General features: G+C 39.0%; 2 protein-coding genes across 19 annotated transcripts in view; one reads left to right on the plus strand and one right to left on the minus strand.

Moving 5' to 3' along the window:
• TASOR (transcription activation suppressor) overlaps positions 1-17,856 on the plus strand; it is a 55,523-nt gene that overhangs the window by 33,881 nt on the left and 3,786 nt on the right. For 4 of the 13 annotated variants that reach the window (XR_005293902.2, XM_038409190.2, XM_038409191.2 and 1 more), the window contains exons 16-23: positions 3,142-3,286; positions 4,814-4,870; positions 8,939-9,891; positions 11,142-11,264; positions 15,470-15,629; positions 16,419-16,527; positions 17,278-17,456; positions 17,546-17,704. Coding sequence is in view for 12 of the 13 variants with exons in the window: in XM_038409190.2 (XP_038265118.1) it covers positions 3,142-3,286; positions 4,814-4,870; positions 8,939-9,891; positions 11,142-11,264; positions 15,470-15,629; positions 16,419-16,527; positions 17,278-17,456; positions 17,546-17,704 (1,885 nt within the window). In the remaining variant the exon portion in view is untranslated. The remainder of the gene's footprint in view (positions 1-3,141; positions 3,287-4,813; positions 4,871-8,938; positions 9,892-11,141; positions 11,265-15,469; positions 15,630-16,418; positions 16,528-17,277; positions 17,457-17,545; positions 17,705-17,856) is intronic. The other 9 variants (XM_038409189.2, XM_043520019.1, XM_038409192.2 and 6 more) reach the window with 3 other exon arrangements.
• The window catches only part of CCDC66 (coiled-coil domain containing 66), a 97,958-nt gene that overhangs the window by 16,319 nt on the left and 63,783 nt on the right, over positions 1-17,856 (minus strand). The window contains exons 18-19 of one of the 6 annotated variants that reach the window (XR_006283053.1): positions 15,193-15,274; positions 9,639-10,604 (exon numbers count right to left, since the gene is read on the minus strand). The exons of 4 other annotated variants lie outside the window; for them this stretch is intronic. The gene's annotated coding sequence lies outside the window, so the exon portion shown is untranslated. Of the gene's footprint in view, positions 1-9,638; positions 10,605-15,192; positions 15,275-17,856 lie in introns of those variants that run through there. One more of the 6 variants, XM_043520022.1, reaches the window with a different exon arrangement.

Genomic DNA, 17,856 nt, shown 5'->3' on the forward strand with positions numbered 1-17,856 from the left:
CCCAGTCAGATGTATCCAGTTCTAGTATCCACAGCTCAATGAGAGGGTTCAGAGAAGAGCCATGAGATTGATTAAAAGATTAGAAAACATGCCTTGTAGTGATAGACTCAAGGAGCTCAGTCTAGTTATCTTAACAAAGAGAACATGAAAGGTTGACTTTATTAGTCTAGTCTAAGTACCTACATGGGGAATAAAGATTTGATAATGGGCTCTTCAGTCTAGCGGAGACAGGTATAACACTATCCCATGGCTGGAAGTTGAACACATTCAAACTGGAAATAAGATGTATGGAGATAAGACTTCAGGGATGTGAGAAATTCAGGATCTGAGGTCATAGAATCATAGAATCATAGAATATCAGGGTTGGAAGGGACCCCAGAAGGTCATCTAGTCCAACCCCCTGCTCAAAGCAGGACCAAGTCCCAGTTAAATCAGGTCAGATCTACACTATAAATTTATATCTGGGTAACTACATTGCTCAGAGGTGTTAGCGACACAGTTATACTGACTAGATCCCTGGTACAGACAGCATTGTGTCAGTGGGAGGGCTTCTCCTGTCAACATAGTTTCCGCCTTTTGTGGAGGTGAATTAACTATGCTGATGGGAGAAGCTCTCCTGTTGGCCTAGTGTCATCTTTTCTAAAACACTGCAGCTGCGCTGCACCACTTCAAGGGTAGACCTTCCCTCAGTTTCCTCATCTGTATTATATTGTGACCTCTGAAAAGAGTTGTCCACTTCCTATTTGGTTATTGCTAGAGCATGGGTTCTCAGACTGGGGGGTTGAGACCATTCAGGGTCACAAGGTTATTACATGGGGGATTGCAAGCTCTCAGCCTCCACCCCAAATCCCGCTTTGCCTCCTGCATTTATAATGGTGTTAAATTAAAAACACTTTTAAATATATTTATAAGGGGGGTCACACTCTGAGGCTTTTTATATGAAAGGGGTCACCAGTACAAAAGTTTGAGAACCACTGTGCTAGAGGGATTCAAGTATATATTAAGGAAGCATGTATAGTGGATGGATTTCCATCTTATTGTGATTAAGCATGGCATTTTTCAAAACAGTTTGGCGTTTGGCCTGGCTCTGCCACCATTGAACTCTATGTGGGGGGAAAAACTGCCATTGATTTCAGTGGGGCAGAGTTAGGCCAGTGCTAAGCACTTGAAAATCTCATCCTAGAACTCTCTAGGCCCAGGTGGTCATATTTTTGGGGGAAGAGAATCTGAGCAGCCTGTAAGTGGCCCATACATACTTCCCTTCACCATTATTGTATGAATGTTGGAGTTTCCTCTCTGTACAGCTTTTGACTGTAGGGTCCTGAGAGCTCCAGTCCAAGGATCTTCTAGTTAGGTTTCCCAGATGAATTCTTCTATGGTCTAGGTCAGTAGCTCTCAAACTTTTGTACTGGTGACCCCTTTCTCATAGCAAGTCTCTCAGTGCAACCACCTCCTTTATAAATGAAAAACACACTTTTTAAATATATTTAACACTATTATAAATACTGGAGGCAAAGCGGGGTTTGGGGTGGAGGTTGACAACTCGTGACCCCCCATATAATAACCTCGTGATCCCTTGAGGGGTCCTGACCCCCAGTTTGAGAACCCCTGGTCTAGGTAATGGAGCTCCCTGAGTAGAAAAACAAATTTTGGTCCTATTTGTAAATAACACTTATGTAAGTACTTATGACAATCTGGAATCTGTTTGCAATGGGGTTGTAGCTGTGTGGGTCCCAGGATATATGAGAGACGTGGGTGAGGTAATATATTCTACTAGATCAACTTCAGTTGGTGGAAGAGACAACAAGCTTTCAAGCTTCATCTTCAGGTCTGCAAAAGGAAACCAGTGTGTCAGTTAAATGCAAGGTGGGAAACATTGTTAAGCATAAGGGTTTAAAACTGTGCAACTTAAAATGAAGTGGGCAGTTAAAACCTCTGAAGCTGTAGAACAAAGGAGGAGGGTTAGTGGGTTACAAATTTGTGTAATGAGCACAAAAATAGTCTCTATAGAGACCATGATTTTTAGGCGATGTCTACATTAGCAACTGAACTACACAACTTTTTGTCTTTCAGGGGTATTACCTACACACAAATCAAAAGACAAAAGTTTTGCAGACAACAAGCACTAGTGTGAACCCTTTGCACAGCTAATTCTGCTCATTGTGGGGTGGAAGTGTGGTTTTTTTTTTGTTTTGTTTTGTTTTTTTGTTTTTTTGGCAGGAGAGCTGACAAACAGTGGCTACACTACGTGCCTTTTAGCAGCACAGCTGTAGCAACACAGCTGTGTAGCTAAAAGTTGTGTAGTGTAGACATAGCCTTCATGTCTAGCAGAGTTATGAATTTCAGTTTGCAGGCTTGTCTTTTGAAGGTGTTGTGCAGATTTCTTTTGAGGATGTATACTGATCAAATAGGGTGGGATAACTTTGTGAAAAATGTTGGTCACAGGCGATAAGATTGTGTGGTTTTGACTGACTTTTAAATCATTTTTTCTGTGTAGGGCTCATTAAGAGTGAACCCCACAGAACACACCTTTCCAGATGCATATGCCTATCGCAACATGTGGTGTATCTTATTCTGTACATCAAATGCCCCAACAACAACTGTGTTGGTGAAACCAAATCACTACTCTCTCTTGAATGAATTCACCCAGCTTGTCTCAATCTGGAATCTAGCTAGGAATCCTACTGATTCTATAAATTGGAGTTAAATTCTGAAAGTTATCAACTGGTTGAGGGAGGTGTGCCTCTTCTGCCTTGGCTGTCAGCTGTCTGAAGCTACCTGCTTAAGGAAAGGAAGAGAGCAATCCACTTACAGATAGTTCCGAATGCTTGAAACAGGAGCAGGGGAAAAGACCATCTAGCAAATGCACCTAAAATGGCGTTTTGAATTCCTATGGGAAAGACACTGTTTTTGTCAATTCAGAAACTTTGATTTTTCATCCAAGGATAGAAATGCTTACAGTGAAATATTTCTGCCTGTGTTCAGATTTGATTAACTTAAATGCAAAAATTAGATTAGATTGATGATCTTATCTACATTCCTACTGTTGAGATGGCAAAGCTTAATACTATGTTAAGGATACATCATAGTCTTGAACTGAGATTTATTTATTTTATTTTATTTTATTTTTATTTTTGTAAGGAACCAAGTACTGGAAGTGTTAGTAGCTTTGATGACTACAGCCCATGTCCTAGCACTCCTATTGAACATGCTTATCGCAGGCAACATTCTAGTTCAAATAACATAGGAGAGGTTGGAATACACTGGAAGCTGATTCCAATTACAGGTAAGACATACTACTAACTTTTTTTATGCTTCCCTAAAATGTAAAAGAACCAGTTTTCTAAAGGTCTCATCTTTCATAGATCCCACTCTTGGGTCACACTGTATGTAGAGTTTTGTTTTTAATATTTGATTATTACTGAAAGGCTGAACTATAAGATCACAGGGATCAAATTCTGCTATGTTTATACCCATGAAACATCCCATTCTCTTTATTGGGCATGCTTAGCTGTAACAGAGACCAGATTTTAACCTCTTGGATGTGACGAATAAATAGGAATAGCTTTGGTAGTATACTGATACATAGTGTAGCTGTCTAGAATTGTGGTCTGTCTTATTCAGTCATTTGCTTTAATTTGTATCTCACAAGATGTATCTGACTAAAAAAAAGTGAAGTTGTCACTTTTTGGTAATGATAGCACACTTTATAGTTGCAAAATTAAACCGGCTGATACTACAGTGGGGTTCAACATAGAAATCCTTTAAGGTTACAGTTGACCTTACTGGAAGAAGAGTCCCTTTTCACCAAATCAAGCTATCCTACTAAAAGTACTTCAAAGTCTTTTTTCATCTTTGACCATAAGAATGAAACCCATTTTTCTCAGAGAATCTTCTTTAAAGAACCTTCTCATCCTACCTCTTGATGACTGAGTCGACAGTATTAAGTCCCTGAGAAACTTAAGAGTGTTGGCTTGAGGGGTGTGGGTGGTGGGATAGAAGAGGTGAGAAGTCGAGCCATAAATGCATTTGAGGCTGGGCACTGAGTCCCTTCTCCATGTGTGCACCCCCCCCCCCCGTTTCCCTTGTGACTGACCCAAATAGGATGGATTAACTGTCATACCCCACGAGTAAAAACTATTGGTTCCTGCTCATCTTCTAAGAATCCTGGAGTGATGGCTATAGGTGGAACTGGATTGGCCTTACCAAAGGGCACCAAGACCATTTTAATACCATCTTCTTGGTTTTTATTTCCACAAACTTCTTCATAAGCTTTTCAATGAGAGAGGATAGCTTGGATATCTGACCTTTCGCAGTTTAAGACCCAAAGGACATCAATACCCATTCAGTGCTTTGCCGGGAAACAATTACTATGTGTGCTGATACCACATGGCTGTGGAAGTAGCAATGGTAAGGAACATGATTAGGCAGCTCAAACTATAGTTTATCATAAATGCTGGATGTGGGCATTCTTATGAGGATTTGCCAGTTAGCTGTTACACAGTGTATAGTAGTCTACTAGGTTTCAGTATTATGCCAAGTGTTTTTTGTTTTTTTTATCTGAACCATGCAATTCTCTGAAGTATTCTCTTGGCTAAAAAGAGAAGGAAAATCCCTGATCATCGGAGATGAAGGAGGTGGTGTGTTTAAATTAATAGATGTCACCAGTGTTACCAACTCTAGGGGGTTAACTTTCAAGTTAACTCTTACTGTATTTATATACTGATTTAGTTCTATAACACAATTAGTTTTGAGAAGTGCTAGATAAGTATCTATTGAGAAACTACAAATGCTAACTGCTGCTCTCCCTCAGGAGGGGCAGGAAGAGATCCAGAGGATCAACTGGAAAAACATGGAGATAACCAAACAGGTGAGAAGGATGGCTGCTTTTTTTTTTTCCTCTTTCCCCATATGCCACTACTTCCCAACTTTTATAGTTTCTTCTAGTATTGAATTTTCATCAGGAAACTGGGGAATGGATCAGTAGTCTGCCATTCAATTAATGGAATTGGTTCACTGGAGTGACCCAAGAATGTTAAAGGAGAATTAGAACAGTCTTAAGACTTCACGCTTTTCTGTCAGTTGTTTGATTCTATCAAGCATACCTTTCTGAAAATGTAATAGCGTAAAGGAGCCTTTGAATTTCCTTTTACGGATTTAAGATCTTTTAAATAGCATCACATACAATAAGCTTCTCTGCCTCTATATAATAGACTGCATCTGATGGTTTGTGGGTTTCTTTATTTCTGAGGTGGAGAGATGGTTGTGGAAGGGAAGCATAGGCCCCAGGGAAAGCAACTTCAGTTTTTCACTATTTTTTTTCAATTGTAAGGAGATAAATTAGTGATTGATCTCTTGCTATCAGTTTATAAATAGTAAGGTAAAAAAATTCAAAATTGAAAATTACTACTTTTCATTTTCAATCCTCTATCATGGTTGTGAGGAATGATAAAGTCCTGATTTTTTTTTTAAAGTAGTAAATTCTTTGCTTTTTGTTGCACGATGCTTTCCAGTCCTTGTCACTGAAAAAACTTACTATTGAGGGAAAACTTGCCTTTAGTTACTTAACTTACATGGATATCTTGTGTTGCTGAGCACCGGGTAAGCTATTTCTTAATTGCTACATAATCCAAACTCCACAATAGGCTGGAAATAAACCTGGGTTTCAGTTTTAGCAATCAGCTTTCTTGCTTATGATCACTTTGTCCTAACCAGAACCTAGTTTTATTTAAATTAAAAGTTCATCTTGAATCTGGGGCTGGTCTCTGACTCCAGAAATTCATCCAACTTGCTTCTTGCTTGCTTTTCCCTGTTACCTTGTACAAGAAGGCTAGTGGGATCTTAAAAATGATAGCTTTTAATGCTATTCATCTCGCACCATAGCTATTAAATGGGATTTTTTCCTTTAGCATGCACTACTTGAACTGCTGATATTTTTTTGAAAGAAACTCATCAAAAACATAGTCTCTCTTCCTTTTGTTCTAGAATGACATATTTCTGCAGGATGGCAGAATCTTGCTGCAAAGCAACAAGAATAGCTAGATTTTTTTTTTTTTTTAAGCTGGTATTTTTCAGGCAGCCGTTTTTTCTACAAACTAACTGGACAGACCAAATTGAAGTAGGAAGTTAGATATTTGAACAGGAACAAATGCTGGAAGTTGTTTACTCAGTATACCTGTTTGACAATTTCTGCTCGTGCCTACACAGTTAGTTTCTCCTGAGTACTTGTGACCCAATGGTGTTGATATGTGAAGGATGCCACCTTCAGAGAGTGCTCATTAAAAGTAATGTCTCCCCCCCCCCGTAAAATGACTGAAAATGCTTTGAGTTTAAAATTCTGACCCCAAAGCTTACCTTTGCATTGTAGTTTGCATTCCTGCTGTAGTTGTTAACAAGCCTTTGCAAGCAATGAGGCTCTTCTTTGTTACATAAGGAATACTATCAGGTTTTGGGGTTTTTTGTAAATAGTTTCTCGTCAACAAACTTGAATAGCAACTTAAAGTTCTACATGTTCAGATAGCCTTATGTTGAAAGGCAGGAGCTGTCATGTATGGGGTTTTTTTTATTTTTTAAATGCACTAAATTTTTCTCTTGCAAAACAATTAAGTTGATCTTTCAGGTGGTTGTGATGTCTCAAATTAGTGATAAATCTTGTAGTATCTCTCTCAATGATTTTCATATTTTTGGATTTGGAAACTTCACCATGTTCTACATAGTGAAGCATGGGGGAGTCCATCATAAAAATTTTGTTCCTAATAATCTGTCTTTAAGGATGTAACTGAATAGTAATATGTCTTATTGAAAATTTAGAAAGTGGTAAAATTTATAGTATTGTTTAGTGTGATTCAGAAGTATATGAAAGGATTATAGTACCCATATATTTCTGGGTACAAAGATAAAATAGAAGTTTTGTGAAAATGCCATTTTTGATAAGCAGCTTGACACAAATGAAATGCACAACTAAGAACATATTGCCTGCAATTCACACTAGGGCAAAGTAGGTTTAAAATGCTAACCTTGTGTAGGGAACATAGCTACAGTGCTGCTACATTCTGGTAATTTTTTGCTGCTGGAAAAGTCTTCGGAGGGGGAGGGGAAGGGAGTATATTTTTAAAATGACTCTTAAAAATATTAGTGTAGCAGGGACTTCTAGATTCAAATGCACTCTGCAGACCGGTGTAAAAAATAATATATCCCAACTTTGAGCCCTGCAAAACACATCATTGGCTCTGAGAGTCAAGCTCTGTTCTCTTCTTTTTGCATAATCCCCAAAATAAAGATTTTATAGGTCATTTTTAGACCCTCAGTTGCAACTAGACAACCCAGTTGCCTTCAGTTGTAATTGCTTGGAACTTAATTTGAGACGAGGAAAAAATAAGTCTGGCACAAAGGAATAGAATCTGTTTACTTCTGCCTGGCTTTGCAGCGATAACAGGATTTTAAAATCTGAAAACAAATCATATTTTTGTCACTAAATTAGATTGGTATCCTTTTAAGCACACAAAAGGGTATATTTTATTTTTTGTACTTACTAGTAAAAGTATAATTGCACTTCAAAGGGATACGAATTTAAGACATTCTTACATAATTTTGGATACCATTTCTCCTCCAGAGATGATGGTGTTTCTTCCCCCATCTCCAAACCAGATTTAGTGATTTTACAATCTCATTTCTCCCCCCCACACATTTTTTTTTTTTTAAATGGTTTTTCTTTCATGGTGCTGTTAGAAAGTCCCACACAAACCAAAGAGGAAACTGTGCTTTTGACAGCACTTTGATAGAAATTTCAGTTTTTTCCCAGGTACTACTACACAAAGTAAAAACCTTTGTTTGCAGATTTGGCAAAGAGGCAATGGATTGAATGTGCTTGGGGACGGAACTAACCATATCTAGAAATGATCTGTGTCAGGCTTGGAATAATGCAGTGAAACTTTTCCACATCTATATAGTGTTATCAGGTCTGTAAATAAATGGAGGGCTTCTGTTACTGCTATTAATCTTATATTTTATGAGTATTGAAAGAAACGTGCTTAACAGCAAGGTTGTAGAGAGACCTGGGATTATGAGGGAGTCACTCGCTGAACTCGGATTTTCATAATTGCATGCCAACAATGCTTGCAAAAATGGCTCGCCATCCAGCTCCTCATTTTACATGCATACAATTTAAACTCTACACCAGTGGTTCTCAAAGCCAGTCCGCCACTTGTTCAGGGAAAGCCCTTGGCAGGCCGGGCCAGTTTGTTTACTGCTGCGTCCGGAGGTTTGGCTGATCGCGGCTCCCGTTGGCCGTGGTTTGCCACTACAGGCCAATGGGGGCTGTGGGAAGGGCAGCCAGCACATCCCTTGCCCCACGCCACTTTCTGCAGCCCCCGTTGGCCTGGAGCAGCGAACCGCGGCCAGTGGGAGCTGCAGTCAGCCGAACCTGCGGATGTCGCAGGTAAACAAACCGGCCCAGCCCACCAGGGGCTTTCCCTGAACAAGCAACAGACTGGCTTTGAGAACCACTGCTCTACACCATAGTATGTGACTTCTACTTAGAAGCTAGATAGGAAGAAAATGTCAATGATTTAATTGGTCACCTACCCACTTCAGTCTGCTTAAATCTTGTGAAGGTTCTGTTGCTTCCCGTTGTTCAATAGTGCTAATCGGATATTGCTGTCGGACAAAATGACTTGCTTATGATTTTCGTTCCTAAGTGAGAGTAATGAAATCCTAAAATATTCTGTTTTTCTTCTTCCCCCCCAACACTCCCCAACCCGAACCTAAGAAAGGTTAAACTGAGTGCTTCTGTACTCGCACTTGGCATTAATGCCTCAAATGCAGAGTTAATTTGTTAGGTAGAAGTTGATGAAGTTTGTAATAATTTTAAAACAACAAGTGTGTATTTTTGTTGAATTTCTAAACATTAGATTTATAATAAACAACTCTTCCTGTATAGGTCTGAAATCACCAGAAGAACAACTGGTGTATTTACCACCAAAGGATGCCCTTCCTAATGACCCCCGGGTAATAAATAGACAAAGAAGTTCTGATTACCAGTTTCCATACTCTCCATTTTCAGACATACAAAAGGGGACAAAAGAAGATGGATTGTATACAAGTCACATGGAGAAAAATGAAGATCAGCGTGCACTAACGGAGCACCCTCTTGCATCTAAGCACTCCATAAGTGGAATAATAGAGTCTACATTATTGGAAGAATACAATCTCTTTGCAAGAAAGGTTCAGGAGATTTTGCAGCAGAAGAATATTGCATATGTGAGTGGAATGTCCACTCCTGTCTTTTCAGCCCAGGAGAGGGTAATGAGACTTTCTCAATACATACATTTACAGGCATCAGAAATCTCTGTCCAAGAGTATATAGAGAGGCTGAGTGAAAAGCTGAATAGTGTTGCTCTGTCATTTTCATGTGGTAGGCATACTCCACCTCTTAATTCTAGTCCTGATCCAGCAGGAGATGCTGTAACTGAGGCTCAGTTGAATCCTCTACCAGAACAGGGTGTATCTGTTTCAAGTGACTTTGATACTGCGCTGTTATCAGAACCACTGTGTAACAGTATTGTGGAGGAGCCAAACTGTAATGAGCAGCATTCATCAATGAACTTAACCATAGTGAAAGAGGAAATGGACCATGTTACTGCCATCACAGAGGTTTTACTGACATCTGATAAGAACACTTCCAGTGACGATCCACTGGAGCCACCAGAAAAGACTCAGAAATCACCAGAAAACTTGAACATTTCAACCCAACCAGCACTCTCTGATTTTATAAGCCAGTTAAAACCTGAAGTATTCAACAGCTTGGTCAAAATCATTAAAGATGTACAGAAAAACACTGTGAAATTTTACATTCATGAAGAGGAGGAAAGTATTCTCTGCAAAGAAATACAGGTAAATAGGTTTTTCCTTTGGGACCTATCCTTAGCATAGAGCTAGGGTTTCACATGCTTCATAGCTTCTGTAGGCTGAGCAAATTGCACACATCAGGGGCTTCTTGTATTCCTTCATTTCCCTTTTTCCCCCCCACTTCAAGACCACAGAAGCTCACTTTGTGCCTTGCTCCCATCCCCTTCTGTTTCGGGAACTCCCATCAATCAGTCCTTTTGATTTATAAACAGTTGCAGAGGTGCTCAGAGCTGTGGCTCTGTTAATCAGCTGGCACAGGCTGTATTCCCCCATTTTCCTCCTCCCTGTCTTTCAGTTATTCCCCAAAATCAACAAGATTTTGCTCATTGATGCTGAAATAGCGGTGGTCAAAAATTTCACTACATCCAAACGGAGAGATGCCATCAAGTTGAGTGTAAGGCCTTGAAAGCTTGGCCAAATATTTCTACATTTTAAAAATGGTGTTAATTGGAGCCATTCAGTCTGGGATAAATAAACCTGACTTGCAAACACATCAGTAAGGTATACATGCATTTGAGCTTTGAAATTTGGTGTTACTTTTTCATAAGTCAATGAAGGCTCGCCTGTGGCATATTTGCACTCAATTTAAGTCTTCCTCTTGTCTAGGAAAGGTATAAACCTCTTTCTAGCTGGATAGTGGGATTAGTTGGAGAAGACCTTGTTTTGTTGTTTTTGAAAGTAGCACTGTAGGGCAGCTTCTGTGAGGTTTCAGGAATAAAAAGAGAAACATGATCAAAAGCATATTCTCCGTTCTGCTTGAAGTGGAAAATTTTATTAAGGGATGGTCAGGAAATGAGATTCCTACAAAATTCCTATAATTTTTGCTTCTTGAAATTCCAGATAATGTTGAGAAATTGCACTTCTGTGTTTAATATTAAATATCATGGAGTTGAAAGTAAAATGTTTTTGGCTTTTAGTGAAAAGTGCATTTTTCAGCAGAGACTAAGGTGGTCAGCCGCTTAAATGGAGTTCCACAAAAATAATTACAGAAATAGCTTTTACAAAATGAATCTAGTTCATGTGTTTCTATATCTTTTTAGCTAGTGCTCTTGAGTAAAAGTGTGTGTGTGTGTGTGGGGGGGGGGGGGGGGAACCTACAAATATTCGATTTAAAAATGCCTCTGTGCTTGCTTGAATAGTAAACTCTATATGTTGAGCTTTGGAATTGCACTGGTTTAACTAATTGTTTTTTCTCTTTTTTTTTTTTTTTTTTTTTTTTTTTTTTTGTGGGGTAGGAATACCTTACAAAATTGGGTAATACAGAATGCCACCCAGAACAATTCTTGAAAAGAAAAGCTACTTTAGACAAACTATTGATAATTATTCAAAATGAAGATATTGCTGGCCTCATCCATAAGGTACATTAAATACATTTAATAGTACTAGTTTAACTGTGAAATATAGAAAGTTGACTCAAAGAAGCTTAAGTTAGTCACTTGCATTTAAAATGTTTCATTGTAATGTGCATCTTGACTAGAATGGATTAAACTTGTTTTGACGTATCCAGTCTTGTAACTCTTGCACAACTACTTATGACCACATATATCTTTTTTCCTTTTAATTTATATTAGACAAAATGTAAGCACTGCTTATAATTCAATAGCCAAGGCTGAGTTGAGTTTGCTCCTAAAGCAGGGATTTAATCATTTTGTTGTAGTAGTTGTTGAGTAATATTCTGATCTTGGAAGTAAATTGGTTAGTTAGTCTGAGTTTAAAATTAAGAAATTTAACACCAAGTGTTAGGGAATTTTGAAGCAATTTGCTCAGTTAAGATTATTCTGGACAAAGTCTTTAACTATAAAACTCACTGACATCTTGGGCACTGTATACCTGAACCTTTTTTATTTTTATTTTTTTTAAGGATTGTTTTCCATTATTTTTAACAGTGAAAGTTTCTTTCAGCAGCGACTATTGTTCTAAAGAGAATTCCATATATAAACAGTCTTTCAAAATGGAACTAAAATCAACTTACCTAATGTTGGAGGCCTTTCTCAAAAATGGCCACCTATCTCCAATTATCAAGGAAACTGAGGCCACCCAGTGCACTCTCAACACAGGGCTGTTGGCTTTACTTTAACTGGAAATAATATAAGTCGATAGCTGTATAGAAAAGGGACACCTTAACTGAGAGCAGCTGTGGCCTATGTCCCACTGAAAAGAGGGAGATGGCAGCTCTTTTGAAAGGCATTTATTTGAAGAGATTTATGAAGAATGTTATGCACCAGCCTCTACTGACAGATAAACCATAATAGAGGCTGACACTAAATGTATACCCCATATCAGAAAAGACAATAAGAGAATGCTGCCATGGCTAAGCAGCAGAGTAATGAAGGCAGTTAGAGGCAAAAAAGACTTTTTTTTTTTTTTTAAATTTGGAAGTCCTATTTTAGTGAGGCTAATAGGAAGGAGCACAAACTCTGGCAAGTCGCATGTAAAAGTACATAAGGCTGGCCAAGAGAATCTAAGAAGCAACTTGATAAAGACACAAACTAACAGTAAGGAATGTAAGTACATCAGATGCAGGAAACCTGCCCAAATAGGCATTGGGACCACCCCGGGGACAAAGGTCTTAAAAGGAGCAGTCAGGGAAGACAAGACCATTGCAGAGAAGCTAAATGAATTCTTTGCTCAGTCTTCATTGCAGAGAGATGTGCAGGAGATAGCTCTGATGTAGATTATTCTTTTTGGGAAACAAATTTGAAATACTGTCCCTCACTGATGTCAGAAGGTAGCTAATGTAACACCAATTTTTGAAAAGGGCTCCAGAGGCAATCGTGTAAATTACAGGGTGCTGTGCTTTAATTCAGTACTGTGCTAATAGGTTGAAACTACAATGAAGAACAGAGTTATCAGACATGTAAAGAAACCCAGTATGTTGGGGAAGGGTCAGCACAGCTTTTATAAATGGAAATTGTGCTTCACCAATGTATTTGAATTCTTTGAGTATGCCAACAAGCATGTGGATAATGGGGATCCAGCTGATAGAATACTTGGATTTTCAGAAAACCTTTAACAAGGTACCTCACCAAAAGCTCTTAAGGAAACTAAGTAGTCATGGGAGAACAGTGAAGGTCCTTTCCTGGATCAGTAACTGGTTGAAAAATAGCAAACAAAAGATGAGAATAAATGGGTCAGTTTTCACAATGGAGAGAGATAAGCAGGGGGGTCCCCTTAGGAAAACTTTTGTTGTTCAACATACTCACTAATGATCTAGAAGAAGGAATGAACAGTGAAGTGACAGAGTTTGCAGATGAAACAAAGTTAGTCAAAATAGTTTTAAGTCAAAAGCTGATCACAAAGATTTACAGAGGGATCTCGCGCAACAGGGTGACTGGGTAATGAAATGGCAGATGAAATTGAATATTAGTAAGTGCAAAGTTATGCAATTTGGAAAAAGTAATCCCACCTGTACATATGTAATAATGCGGTTTAAATTAGTTGTTACCACTCAAAGAGATCTTGGAGTAACTGTGGGCAGTTCTCTGAAAACTTCAGCTCAATGCACAGCAGTGGTCAAAAAGACTAAGACTATGTTAGAAACCCTTAGAAAAGGGATAAGTAATACAACAAATATAATGCTACTATATAAATACATGGTGTGCCCACACCTCGAATACTGCATGCAGTTCTGGTTACCCTATCTCAAAAAGCAATAGTGGAACTGGAAAAGGTTCAGAGAAGGGCAACAAAGATGAGTGTGGAGTGGTTTCCATATGAGGATAGATTAAAAAGACTTGGGAATGTTTATCTTAGAAAAGAGGAGACTAAGCGGCAATATGATAAAGTCTAAAAATCATGATTGGTAGGAAAAAAGTGAATAAGGAAGTGTGGTTTGTCCTTTCCTCCAATACAAGGGGTAGGGGTCACCTATTAAGAAATTAAGAGACAGTAGGTTTAATGCAAACAAGAGGAAATACTTTTTCACACATGCTGTGTCAGCCTGTGGAACTCATTACCATGGGATGTTTTGATGGCCAAAAGTATAACTGAGTTAAAAAAAGAATTCCATAAATTCATGGAGTTTAGGTCCATCAGTGGCTATTAGCCATGGTGGTTGGGGATGCAACCTGACTACCTGAAGCCGGCAGGGAAGACAGCTGTGGCTTGCTCTAAAATTGCCCTGTTTGGGACACTCACCCTAAAGCTCTGGTATTGATCACTGTTGGAAACAGGATACTGACCTAGATGGACTGTTGGTGTGACCCAGTGTGGCAGCTCTTATGTTCTATTATGGAAAAACTACCATTAAGCCTACATTTTTTTTGGACACAAGCTACCTATTGCATCATATCTATTCAACAAAAAGATTAGGAAAGGGAAGTGGAGGGCATGTAGGGGAAGAAGGGGAAAAATATGTGTGCACGCAGAGGAGGGAGATGCAAGAGGTAGGGGGGATTTTGCAGTACAGGAAGGAGAAAGAGTGGGTTAGTACAGTCTTCCTGCTTTGGACAGTGTCGGAATGACAGTCACCAGAACATACGAGTGAATCTGGCAATGATGATGAAATAGAACTGTTAGTGATTTAAGGGTTTTTTTTTTGATATTTCATACCATGTAATATTTCTAACTTCAGATAACATTTGGTTTTGGTTTCTTGACTTTTTGTTCTTGTATGAATATTTTAAATTTTGAAGAGTTCCTTGACAAAACCTGTTAAAATGGGGTTAAGGTTGAGAGTATGTATTAGTAATTTAGGGTAAAACACAAGGATGTTTCAGCTATCCCAGAAACAAGCATTATAAAGGCAGGATATTCCAAGTTCAGTTAAATGCAAAACAAATCCAAAATGTTAAGATAAGGAAATATAAAGGTAAGACACCTCCTCGCTGTATTGACACAGTGAGGGGGCAGAAGAGAGAAATGGAATATATTTTTATAATTTCTTCTGATCTGGGAACATAAATGCTTTAATCATGTGTCGTGGTGTCACTACAGGGCAGAGTTAAGGCTGTTTGGAAGTCCTGTCAACCTTAATTCCATTTTTAATGTAATTTTTGTTTGGAAATATAGATGTAATAGTACCATTTGGTCTTTAGTCCTGGACATGCTGTGAACAGAGACTGCAAGCTTCCTCATACAGTTTTGTCAATGCTCATCATTCTTAATATGTATTAAACTCCATGGAGGTTTCATTAATACTGTTCTATGTACAGTTTCATGATGCACTAGGGAAGGGTGAAGGGAACTTTGTCAGTTCACTGTGTGCACTTGAATTATGTTGATGGCCATGTATAAAAACTTAATTGGGATGGGGCAGCAATCAGAGGTATTTTGTTGAATATTCACCTTTTTGTACTGTCATCGCTTCCAACCTCCCCACCTTCATTCTGCCTAAATGTCTGTAATGACTTCATTGTGAGATCATGTCCTACAGAAATAAGTACGCTAGTCACTTCTGGAAAAGTTTGTCTCAGAACCCACAAGTTAGCATTATGGATAGAAGTGGAAAGTAATCCTTGGTTTTCTTTTTCTTTGGTTGATTTGAAACACCTTTCTTCCCTTGTCTGCTTGCATCATACTTGTACACCTCTAATTCTAATATTGTATTTCTCTTTTTAAACAGATACCTGGTTTAGTAACTCTGAAGAGGCTTTCATGTGTCAGCTTTGCTGGTGTTGATAGCTTGGATGATGTGAAAAACCACACTTACAATGAATTGTTTGTGTCTGGTGGCTTTGTTGTGTCTGATGAATCTGTTCTTAATCCAGAGTCTGTCACAGTTGGTAAGAATTTTAGTTAAAAATCATGAATTTTTAGTACAGGAGAAAGATGTCTTATCGACAGCACTTGAGAATGAAATCCTCCATTTAACTACAGAAGAGAGGCAATGCAAACTTCTTGCAGTCATATGTATCAAGCTTGTTGGAATGGACCACCTCAAAGAGGGTTAAAGCAGTTCATTCTCGTATGCACTTTATTATTAGCCTTTCTGGAGATTAGCTGTCTACAACCAACTGGATTGGAGCCACCAACTAAAATTTCATAGGCTGCTGATGTATAAGTCTGACCCAGGCTGAGAGACTAGACTAGACTGAATAGCTGCCTCAACATGAAAAATTTTGTATGATGCTACCAAACCATTAATATTCCAGTCCCCAAAGAATTATACAGTTTTTATAAGTGTAGCCTTTATTTAAGACTGCATATGTCTCTGTTCTCTCCCCCTCCTCCCCCCACAAAAAAAACCCCCAGAAACAAAACTTAAATGAATTTGTTTTTAATGGATCTCTCTCAATGGCAGTAAGTTACTTAGGGTCAAATTTTAGCCCATGTGTAAGCTTACACAACTTTAGTGGACCTGAGCCACTGACCGCAAACTGTAATCCATGAGAAATAGAATTTTTTTTTTTTTTTTTTTTTTTTTTAATTCTTACAAAGCTCAGTACTAGGGTTATGTTTTCAGCTGTTAACCAAAGATCTGTAAAATGGAAGACACAATAGTGTTTGGGTTTAGCTTACATTTTAAATTGTAGTTTTAAAATTATATAACACATTATTTGTCTCAAAAATAGATAAACTTAAAAATTTCCTGAAGTTCCTTGAGGACCTCAATACACCAGATGGGAAATGGCAGTGGAAAGTCCACTGTAAAATACAAAAAAAACTCAAGGAGCTTGGGAGGTAAGCAGTGTACTCTAAATATAAAGTGTTGAAATGACATGTTAGAAAAGGGGCAGGCAAACTTTTTGGCCTGAGGGCCACATCGGGTTTCTAAAATTTGTATGGAGGAAATTTGGGTCTCCCCAAATAGCCAGGTATGGTCCTGCCCCCACCTCCTATCCGACCCCCCCACCCCCGCTTCTTGCCTCCTGACAGCTCCCCTGGGACTCCTGCACCATCCCCGGACCTGCCACCCCAGACTACCCCCTGCTGCCCCACTCACCCCCCGCATTCTTGACTGCCCCCCTGGGACCTCTGCCCCATCCAATGCCCCTGTTCCCCACCTTCTGACTGCCCCAACCCCTATCCGTAGCCTTGACCATCATCTCCCCCCTCCCCCAACTCCCTTGTTCTCTATCCAACCCCCCCAACCCGTTGCCTGGATCACTGCCGGCTGGCAGCACTGCCCAGAGCACTGGGTTAGGCCACAGCTCTGCAACTGCGCTTCCCAGAACGTTGCACTGAGGTTGCAGGGGAGGGGGAACATCAGGGGAGGGGCTGGGTACTAGCCTGCCGGGCCAGGAACTGAGGGGCTGGGCAGGAGGGTCCCATGGGCCGGATGTGGCCCACCTCTCTGTTAGAAAAATAGTGCTCTCAAAAATATAAAATCTTAAATCAAGAAAATATATTTGAAGGGAGTTTTCATCATGTGATACATTATGTAATTTGAATATTGATCTAAATGTAAACCTCTAATCCTCTTTTAAATAGAATGAATGCTAAAGCCTTGAGTCTACTGACACTTCTGAATACCTATCAGAAGAAACACATGGTTGAGATTCTGTCATATCATAACTGTGACTCTCAAACGCGAAATGCTCCAGAATTAGACTGTCTTATCAGACTTCAGGCTCAGAATATACAACAAAGACATGTTGTCTTCTTAACAGGTAAAACCAGAACTTGCAGATGTCTTTTTCTTAAGTTTGATATTATTATGTTACTAAGTCACTCCTTTCTCTTTTTTTGTAAATTTTAGAGAAGAATGTCAAAACATTTTCAAATTATGCTGATAATGGAATAGTAGTTGCTACAGTTGATGACTTTATGCAAAACTTCAAAAACCTCGTTGGCTACCACAATTCAATTACTGAAGAAAACAACCTTCCTTCACCTGGTGTTCCTGAAAGACAATCAGGTAATATTCAGCATATTTTATACTCTTTCCAGATAATCGGAGGAGTGGGGTGGAGGTCCTTTAAGTGTAGTGTGTCTATTCTCTTACAAAACAAACTCTGTAGATTTGTGAGGAAATCCCAACTCTCAAGTACTCTGTATTTTTAAGCAATG

This window comes from Dermochelys coriacea, chromosome 7, assembly GCF_009764565.3.
Source record: "Dermochelys coriacea isolate rDerCor1 chromosome 7, rDerCor1.pri.v4, whole genome shotgun sequence".
Classification (NCBI taxonomy): Eukaryota; Metazoa; Chordata; order Testudines; family Dermochelyidae; genus Dermochelys; species Dermochelys coriacea.